Source organism: Arachis stenosperma, chromosome 5, assembly GCF_014773155.1.
Source record: "Arachis stenosperma cultivar V10309 chromosome 5, arast.V10309.gnm1.PFL2, whole genome shotgun sequence".
NCBI classification, from domain to species: Eukaryota; Viridiplantae; Streptophyta; class Magnoliopsida; order Fabales; family Fabaceae; genus Arachis; species Arachis stenosperma.
The window spans coordinates 120,513,266-120,523,637 of record NC_080381.1 but is presented as its reverse complement, the minus strand read 5'-3'; the positions used below and the strand labels follow the sequence as shown (position 1 = coordinate 120,523,637).

Here is a 10,372-nt window from a genome sequence, read left to right as displayed (position 1 = left end):
GTAAATAGTATAAAATGATATTTTTTAGTATAAAAACAATAATAAAGATTATTAATTAAAATAATTATCTAATTAAAAAATTATAAAAAATTGTTTAAATAATAATAACAAATAAGATCACTATTTTTACGTATTACAAAGTTTATGAAAAAAATTTTGGATAATAAACCAATTCTCAATAGATTATACATTAATTCTGTCAAAAAAATAAATGATTAATATATTGAATATTATTATTTATGTACTAATATAATATATATTATCGATTATTAAGTTTATAATTAATTTTTAATCTAATTTTTTGTAATTAAAATTTAAAATTAAATTATTGAAATTATTAAATGCTAAATATTTTACGTCTAACTAATTTATTTTTTTATTGAAATTAAAAAAATGAGCCATTAATCAATTCTAAATTTAAATTTAAATTTGAGTAAGAAAATAAAAAATATTTTAAATTTTATTTAACTAACCAGAATTAATTTCAAAACAAGAAATTATTTTGCACATCATATATATATTGTGGGATAGTATAGACATTTGCTATTTTTTAATGGTAAATATTATCAAATAAAATGGTGTAAGAAATTAGAAGAAAATATATTTATAAATTTAGAAAATATTAATTTATTTTTCAATAGAATAAATTATATATTGAATAACAAAAGTTATTATTGGTTTCTCTTCACACTAACTAATACTCAACTACTCAACGATAGTGTTTCGCTACACCATGTTATCAAGAAATATTAATCGATCTAATAACTTTTACAATGACATAAGTTTATGAATTTAAAAATTTAAAAATCATTTCATAAAATGTGAAGTTTTAACAAGTAACAATGTTGATCATATTGTTTAGATTTTAAGAATGAATACAATACCAACAAATAAAATTGTCCTAAATAAATTTTAATAAAGACAAAAGTCCATAAGCATTGCTATTAATGAAAAATTAATCTATTTTAATGATAAATACAATTTTTTTTTACGAATTTTTTAACTCAACAAGTCGAGAATTAATTCACCACATATAGATGCTCTATTTATTAAGGATGAGATTCGAACTTTAAATACTTGTTTAAACAGACAAATGAAATAACTATTCAACCAATCCAAATTGATTAAAATAAATATTAATTATTTTTAATATTTTTAAATTATAAAATATTTATAATAATTATTATTATATATATTTTTCATTTAAATTTTAATAAAAAAATTTTATATAATTTTATGTATTACTCCGTATAGAGTGCGAAGACATACACTAATTGTTTCAAAAACACACTTGAATCACAGCGATGCTAGTTCTACAATAATACCAAGTGACAATAATGTGAAAACACTCCATCAATATGTGGTACAAGTTGACCAACTTATATATATTACGTATCCAGACTTAAATGCATTTCTAGTGCATAGTGAGGTATAAAAAAAATCTTTGCAGGCATGTAACCATTCAATTTGTACAAGAAGTTGTAAGGGTCAATAAACTTTAAATTGTATATTGTTACATAAGCATAAAAAATATTAGGTTTAACTATATATATTTAAGGATAGACTAAGTATTATTTTAGTCTTTATAATTTTGACTGAAAATCAAAATTGTTCATAAAATTTTTTTGAATTTAAAATTGTTCTTAACCTTAATTTTAGTTTTAAAATCCCTCCCAAACAATTCGTTTGAAGACAATTACCTCTTCGTTTTATTTTTCTCATCCATGCGCATCCTTCATCACTCATATAACAGTAACAAGAAAGAGTACTTTCTAGAATAGTTATTCGAACGCTTAACAACAACATAAATATAAGGAGTATAGGAAATTAATGAAATATTTGTACAATGGAAAATTAAAAATGTCCGATTCAATACTAAATATATTCATACTACTTCTTCACACTCATTTTATTTATTTACGTCGCAATCTCCTCAACATGAAATATTTTTAATGTTACAAGATTAGTGATAGAAAGTGGCAGATTTCACTAATTAAAAGGGTTCGAGTTGAGCCAGAACAAGTTTGTAAATTTAGGCCTTTTATAGAAAAAAATAACTTCTTATTATTTGTTATTTATTTTTTGAATAAATTATTTGTTACTATACTACTAATTCGTTAACTATATGGTTAGATTTTAGTAAATTTAATATGAAAAGATACACATGTATAATAGTTTTTTTTTTTACTTGGATATTAAGTAAAAAAATTATTAAATTTTTTAATATTTTTTCAATTTATTTTTTTAAAATAATTAAAAAATAAGTCAATTATTTAATTAATTAGTTTAGACAAATCTAATCGAATTGAATTGAACCAACTAAATGTTTTATTGTAAAAAACCAACTAAATTAATTTATCTATTTTTAATTTTAACTGGTTTCTTATAATAAGCTAGCACATCTATTTAACTGCTTTAACCACTAACCAGGGATCATTATATATATATATATATATATATATATATATATATATATATATATATATTCTTATGTTAATTAGTTAGTTAAGATTGATATCTACATACATAATTTTTTTTACAATGACATATTTTTACAATTAGAAAAAGGGAGTGATTTAGAATAACAAAATAACATGTACATGAACTTGACAAAAGTCTTGGACTAAGATATAGAGTACACCGTATTATATAGAGTATGTGTTCATTATTTTTGTTTTTTTTATGTTTATTTTTATTTTTATTTTTGTTTGTTTGTAACAAACTTCATTGTTGTGGTGCTAAACTCTTTCTTTCGCAATATATGAGCTTTATGACAGTAGTAGTATCTGGCATTTTGGCAGTTTTCATCACGGAACTTTTATTTGGTCTGCATTTCACTCCTTTTCAGGGTTTTAAATTACAAACTGACAACTGTAATTGTGACCATAGTAATCTAATTAATACAGTGGTTTTGAGAATGTCTATATCTCTGTTGTTAGAGCTTTTAAATTATGGTTACATTGACATCTTAACAATTTGACCATTAAAATCCTAATTCCATTAAATTATAACTAGTTAAATAAATTTTAATTAGAGTATAAGCTAAGCTATAACATATTTTTGTTCATTTCATGTAAAAAGTTAATAACAGGCACATATCCTGTAATAATGAAACATGAAAAATATTTGGTTCATAATTAATTTTTTTTTCTAAAATACTCTTTTATATATATTTCACTATTTTTTATGTTTGAATTATAGATTTAATTTTTTAGTTAAAATAATATAAGATTCTTATTAGTTTGACTAATTTTACAGTTATTATTAATATACATATTTGATTTGTAAAAGATAAATTGACATACTTATTAATAAACTAGTAATAATAATTACGATACAAATGCATAGATATTTACTAATTTTATTTACAACCACAAGTATAATCAAATCTTTTCATCTAGAAATACAACCGGTAATTTAAAACCTTGGACTCTGTTGCATTATACATTAGCTAGTGAAGAATTTTACGAGTGTTAGTACGGTATCATTTGTAAGCTAAAGTCCAAAGAAGTGGTTGGGAGTTATGACAAGAATCCAATTCCTCACAAAATTTCTCTTTCCCTTGCATGCTTTAAGTAATTTTATTATCGAGTTCATGAGCCACATGGAGCTGCTTTGGTGTTCTATGATTGGTCTTTTGTTAGTTCAGTAGCTCATTTTTTCAAGCAAGCTAGCTACCACATAATGGGTTGACTTTCATTTCTATGTAAAAAAATATACACCACACAATTCTCATGAATGTAGAGAAGGTTTGGTCTAGGTGCCAAGAAATTGTCAACAAAAAAAAAAATTAATTATTTATATAAAATACATATTAAAATAAAAATATTTTAAAAATAAATTAACAATCATATATTTATATATACATTTTTTATTCAAATAATAACAACATACATGTCATGAGATTTATCATGAAAATTTTCAAAAATTATTTTAATAATTTTAAATTAAAATAATAGAAAAAATAATGATTAAATTCTCATTTTTATTTAACTAATTTATTATGATATTATTATATTTTTTAAAATATATTTATCAAATTATAAAATTAAAATTCTCTTCACATGCAACAACTACCTTGATACATTATTCTATATATGTTGAAAAAAAAATTTATCATTTGTGTTATGGCCATACACGTCATTAAATATTTTTTTTGTCTCTTAGTTTTTAGATGTTTTTTTCTATTAAGACTTTCTGAATTGTGAGCTTCTTATATATGTATATGTGTGTCTTTATAAAATGTCACTAGGACTTTAGGACATAGTTTTCTTCATTTTCCAATGGACTGGTGAAAAGTCTAGAAACTGAATTACTATTAATTCATTATTAAATTGTTTTTCATTCTTTGTGTTCATCATTTTACCTACATACAAGCAACTTAAGAAATGGAGATGTCCACCAACTTATTAATATTGGTACCAATCAAGTTCTTAGTAATATTAAAATTAAATTAATATTATATACCTTAAATTAGATAAACTTAATTTTGACCAACATTTTTTGGTGATTATTTTGACCAACATTTGAGTCTGACTAAATAATTTCTATTCAGCCCTACAACTTCTTCTATTTCATTTCTCTTTTATATATTCTTAATTTTTTCTATTGGCAAAAGAAGGTTGTTGACTATTTTTTATTGGATTCTAACCTTTATTTTTAGAGATATTTTGATAGATTTAATAAATATAATATGATATGATTAAATTTTAGTAGTATTTCATGTTAAAACTTATTAATAAATATGACTTTCTAAATATATCCATTATTAATTAATTAAACTAGGATCTTTAAAAGTCAAAGCGTGAAGCGTCCTCTAATTGCTAAAAAAAATAAGTAAACAAAAGTCAAAATACACTCTAACCAAGTGTGTTAGTAGCTTCATCCACGTGGTAACGATAAATTTACAAAAAATATAATAGGTTATATGACCTTTTCAATCAAAAGATATGTGATAATCATGGTTTTATAGTTAACATTTAATTAACTAATTATTTATTCTAATGATGATGATAAATAGAAATCGGTTGTATGTTGCATGAATTATTCTACGATAATAAGTTGAAGTACCAATTGATTTAAAAAAATATTTTTTATTTGTCTTTATATTTTTGTTTTTAATTTTTCACTTTTTAAGAAATATAATTAATTTATAAAAAGAAAATTTATTTTTTAAACATTGAAAATAATAAAAATATATTTAATTGATCTATGTTTAAAATATATTTTTAATATAATATTCTATTTTTTATTAAATATATAATTTTAGTTATTTAAGTATTTTATTAAGTTAACAATTTATTTTTATACAATATTAAACATGAAATAAATTATTATTTTAAGATAATTAATTGTATTTATATAAATCTATCATTAAAAAATAAGATTAGAAAATACTAAAAGTTAATCTATTATTTATTATAATTTTTTTAATTCAGTGAACACGTGCTCAATACTAAACAAAATATTTCTAACCAATTAAATATACTTGTTTAATACTTTTATTTCCTTTTTTTTACTTTTTTAAATTTTGTACTGTTTTTTATTTTTTTAATTAAATTTGAGAGATCTCATCTTATTCTAATATTCATATTAAAAAATTATGTTATTTCTTTAATAAAAATAATTAATAAAATTTTATTTTTTTAAAAAAATTAATCAACATATTAACATGTATCTTCACCTTTTTAAGATGTTTGGATAAATTGGTTAGAAAATAGAAAACCTAGCAATAATACATGAGCACAGAAAATAAATTAAAAAATTAATAATAGAAAAAAATAACCATAAAAAAAGAGTTATAAAAATTCAAAATGTTAAAACAAAAACTAGAATTTTTGAAATTAAAATCGTTTAAAAGTCATAACTGAAAATTTTAGAAACAAATAATTAAATAAATATGTTTTTTATTTTATTCTATTTTTTCATATTTTTATTCAATTTTTTTTTAATTTTCAATCAATAAACTGTTGGAATAATTAATTTTCAATAACCCAGATCATCCATATTGAATCACCAAAAGCGTACCTGAATTCATAAACATGAATTATGATCGGAAGAGTTTGGATCTTGTGGTTCTTTCGATCTTCCTCAACCAAAGCCTTCTGTATTCCTAGGAGGCTGTACTGCAACTCTTTTGATGGGGAAAGAGTAACAAAGGCGGCTTTGGTATATTGGGGACCGAAATCCTGAAGGTCTATTTATATTTGAGCATGGCACCCATTAAACCCTTAAGCCCAAAATAAAATAGTATCTAAAGCCCAAAAGATAATATATCTAAAATCCAAAAAGATAATTATCTAAGGAACAAAAGATAATATCCGGTTTTATTCTCATTTAATTCCAAATCAAAAGTAATAATGACTTATTCAATTAGCATTTATAACAATAAATGAGATCATCATTATATAAGTCATTTAATTTGAAATAGCATCATTTGTGATTATAATTGATATATGTATTGCCCACAAATAAGTCAGAAAATTAAATAATTTCCTAACATAAACACCTAAATTTTGTGGTGATATTAGCATTGTAATTAATATAATACATTAGTCTTAATTATTCAGACAATAATATCATATAGTAGACCATTTTAATTTTAATTTTGCTATTGAATTTATACCCCACAACAACAATAGGGGCAGAGCATATTGCAATTTAATATAATATATATCTTAGTCAATTTAGATATCCTTACAATAAAGTATATAGCATGATTAAATAGATAATTATTCATGGCAGAAATTTAAATAAAAACGTTTAAAATATTTTTAAATAAGAATATTTGAATTTATTAATAAAATAAATTATTATGTATTAAATTTTTGACACGTAGTATAAATTAAAAATATTGTCTTTATTAAAAAATGTAGTTATATTTTTAAAATTGTTATTTCTAACTTTTATATTAATTTTTTAATTTATTTAAAATTTAAAATTTTAATAACATTTTTATCAAAAGATGGTTTAATCTTGTTATTAATTTTTTATATAAATTTTATAACATTATCTTTTCTGTTTTTATTTTATTATTATTTTGATATTTTTTCATTTTGTAAATTTAATATTTTTTTAAGAAGTGAATTTTTATTTTTATTTATAAATTTACTAATGGTTTTATTTTTGGTATAGCAATTCTCATTTTATTTTTGAATTTTTTGAATAAATTTATTATAAAATTGAGATTTTTAAAAAATTATTTTATATTAATTTAAGAAATACATTAATTGTTTAAATTAATATTAGTTAGAATTATTATTTTTTGGTCTATTAGTTTGAATAAGTTAATTATTTTTTTTAGATTTTTTAATTTATTTTTTGATTCAATTTTATTCATAGTTCACACTCTTATTATTAACCCATTTTTTAGAATTCTTTTTAGTTTTGTTCAAATAAACAATTTTAGAAAAAAAATATTTTTGCCATTTTTATATAAATGATGGCCCTATTCAGGTCAGAGATATGAATCATCAAGATAAGGTAGTTTTATCAAAAAAAATTTGTATATTCATCTTTTTATTTTATTGTATATTATATTATTAAGGTTCAATTATTTTTTTAATCTCTATAGTTTTATTATATTTATAATTAAATTTTTAAAATTTAAAAATTTTAAGTTAAATTTTTATACTATTTTAAATTTTATAATTAGATATTTATCAAGTCAAAAATGTAAGAGTTAACAAAATATTTTAAAAATAAAAAGACATTGAAATTTAAGGATTTAGTGGTTAAATATAGGTATTTTCAGTTTTAAAAAAATATTTTGTTGATTCTAATATTTTTTGTACGACAAAGACTTAATTATAAAATTTAAAATATTACAAGAATCTAATTAAAAGCTTTTAAATTATACGGATTTAATTATAAATTTAGTAAGAAAATTGGGACTAAAAAAAGTAACCTATTATTAATTTATAAAAAAATTTAATTTATATTTTAATATCAATAAAATATCAAAATATTATTATAATTTATCTAAAAAATACTTTATATTTTATATGTATGCATGTCCCCATGTCATGCAAGATTTTAAAATTCGCGTGTCAACGTGTCCAGTCTCAGTATCCGTGCATCATAGATTTTGCCGAAATGTCCTAAAATTTTTTTCTATCTATTTTTTATGTTATTTTTTTCTATCAATTGTACCTGTTTTGTAAAAATTTGAGAATCTCATTTTTCTATTTTGTTGGTTATAAAATTTTAAATATTATATTTATTTTTCTATATTACCACTGTTATCTTAAACAAAAATTCAAAGTTAAATGCTAGTTGTTATGTACTCTCAAAACTCCCAACTCAGAATCAAAGATATTGATTACTAGTGGCTGCTAGATTTGTATATATAATACTCGGTCAAAGATAAAATAATTCAAAATTTAAAGTTTGGAGACAAAGATTGATAGATTCATAAAATTAATTAACATAGTAATAACTAATAACCCACCAACTTAATAATTAATAAGAAGAAGAAAAAGAAGAATTTATTATCATTGATGAGAAACTTGCTTAACCAAATAAGCAAGCAAATAAAGACAAATACACTTTTAATTTCAACTGATGATAAGTCATAGGATATATAGCTAGCTTCACAATATGTCCTTAATTAACTGATTAATCACCCAAGTAAAGAATTATGATATATCAAAATGGCCACCAACCATTTGAAAAAAAGGACTCTAAGAAGGGAAAGAGAAACAGATTAATAATTATTTAATTTGTTACTGTTGTGATTTTATTCTTTCCATAAACTTGCAAATTCTTTCCAATGCAATCTTCAAAGTGTTCTCAGACATGTTTGCAAAGCAAACCCTGAACCAACCAGGCTCTAAACAATGGCAAGAAGAACCAGGTGAGATGTTCAACTTCACCTCGTGAAGAATTGCATTCCATAGCTCCAATTCAGATTTTCTTGACGTTTTATCTTCCAACAATGGGCTCAGATTCATCCAACAAAACAGCCCTGCGTTCCCTTTAAGGCATTCAATTCCTGCACTCTTCAATCCTTCAATGATCATCTGGTACCTCTTATTCAACCTCTCTCTATTGATCTTAATGTAGCTCTTAGTGAAGCTCTTGTTTGACAGCATTGAAGCTAAAAGATTCTGTGTTTGTGATGATATGAGTGTAAAACTCGACATTCGTCGAGCAGTGGTAACGACTCTGTCGTTGTAAGAATATATTGTTCCAACACGGAATCCTGGAAGGCCAAGATCTTTCGAGAGGCTATAAACAATGTGAACCCTTTCAGCAGAGTTCTTGTAGTTTCGCGACTCAAGAACTTCTGCCACGCTGACGAATTCGGACGAGGAGAATACCGAGCCGGAGTAGATTTCGTCAGAGACTAGGTGGATGTTCTTCTTTGTGACAAAATTAAGAAGCAACTCTAGAACTGAACGTTGGATTGTTATGCCCAAAGGATTTGAAGGATTTGTTATCAGAATTCCCCTCACTCTATAACTCATTGATTCTGCATCTTTGTATGCTGATTCCAATGCTTGTTCTGTTATTTGAAAGTTGTTTGAACTATCACAATGGATTGGAACAATGTTCACACCAGTTCTCCATCTCAAATCTCTATCAAATCTGCAAAATTAGACCAATCAAATCATTAGTCTTAATGTCTTTCACATTGAAGTAGAATTAAAGTATAACTTTGAAATCATTCGAATTCTTATTCTTACCCAGGGTAGTATGGGGTAGGAACAAGAAGAGCATCTCCCGGGTTTGCGAGGATGAAGGTTAAGAGTTCATTGGCTGCAGTTGCACCAGCAGTGAGGACAATTCTATCAGGATCAAACTTTGCTCTATTCCCTCTAATTTCTCCCATGAAGCTTGCCATTGCTGATCTGAATGATTTTAGTCCATGGTAGTCTTGGAACAATGCATTTTCTTTAAAATTTGTTTCTAATGCTCCTTTTGTCTCTTTATGTTCTTCTAGGTACTTCTCAAGTAAATCAAATGAAACCTGACAAAATTCATCATAATAATTATTATTATTATCATGTTAAAACTACTATAATAAAAGACAGGGAAATAATTAATAAACTTACTTGATTTTCTGCTAGGCCCATTTGAATAACTCCTGAGGGGTTGGTGAATTCATCATACGGATTTTCATCGTAGACTTTCCAACCAGCAAAGTAAGGAGAATCTTCACCATGTGTATTAGAGATAGCAATTTTTGAAAGCTCTACACAAGGTTGTTGATGTTGTTGTTGCTCAATTTTAAGACCCATGATTGAGTATGTTCAAAAAGTGTGTATCTTTGATTTCAGAAAGGTGAAAGCTGAAGTGGGTCTATAAGAGAGAGAAACAAGAGAGGATGTGTTGAATGAATGATGAAAATTATATGCAAGTTTTGGCGTAT

At 23.4% G+C, this 10,372-nt stretch overlaps 1 protein-coding gene across 1 annotated transcript; it reads right to left on the bottom strand.

The window, feature by feature from the left end:
* Positions 1–8,589: 8,589 nt before the first annotated feature.
* Positions 8,590–10,313, bottom strand: LOC130982391 (1-aminocyclopropane-1-carboxylate synthase 7-like). The gene is made up of 3 exons (XM_057906382.1): positions 10,056–10,313; positions 9,687–9,970; positions 8,590–9,588 (listed from the first exon to the last, which is right to left on the bottom strand). The coding sequence occupies exons 1-3, from the start codon at positions 10,239–10,241 to the stop codon at positions 8,724–8,726; spliced, it is 1,335 nt and encodes a 444-aa protein (XP_057762365.1). The 5' UTR covers positions 10,242–10,313; the 3' UTR covers positions 8,590–8,723.
* Positions 10,314–10,372: the final 59 nt, after the last annotated feature.

What these genes read in the sequence shown, in the direction of transcription:
- LOC130982391 (XM_057906382.1), bottom strand. Translation starts at nt 10,241, where the DNA reads ATGGGTCTTAAAATTGAGCAACAACAACATCAACAACCTTGTGTAGAG. An exon ending in TGGGCCTAGCAGAAAATCAA is followed by an intron (nt 9,971 to 10,055) that starts GTAAGTTTATTA and finishes GAATTTTGTCAG; the next exon opens with GTTTCATTTGATTTACTTGA. An exon ending in CCTACCCCATACTACCCTGG is followed by an intron (nt 9,589 to 9,686) that starts GTAAGAATAAGA and finishes CTAATTTTGCAG; the next exon opens with ATTTGATAGAGATTTGAGAT.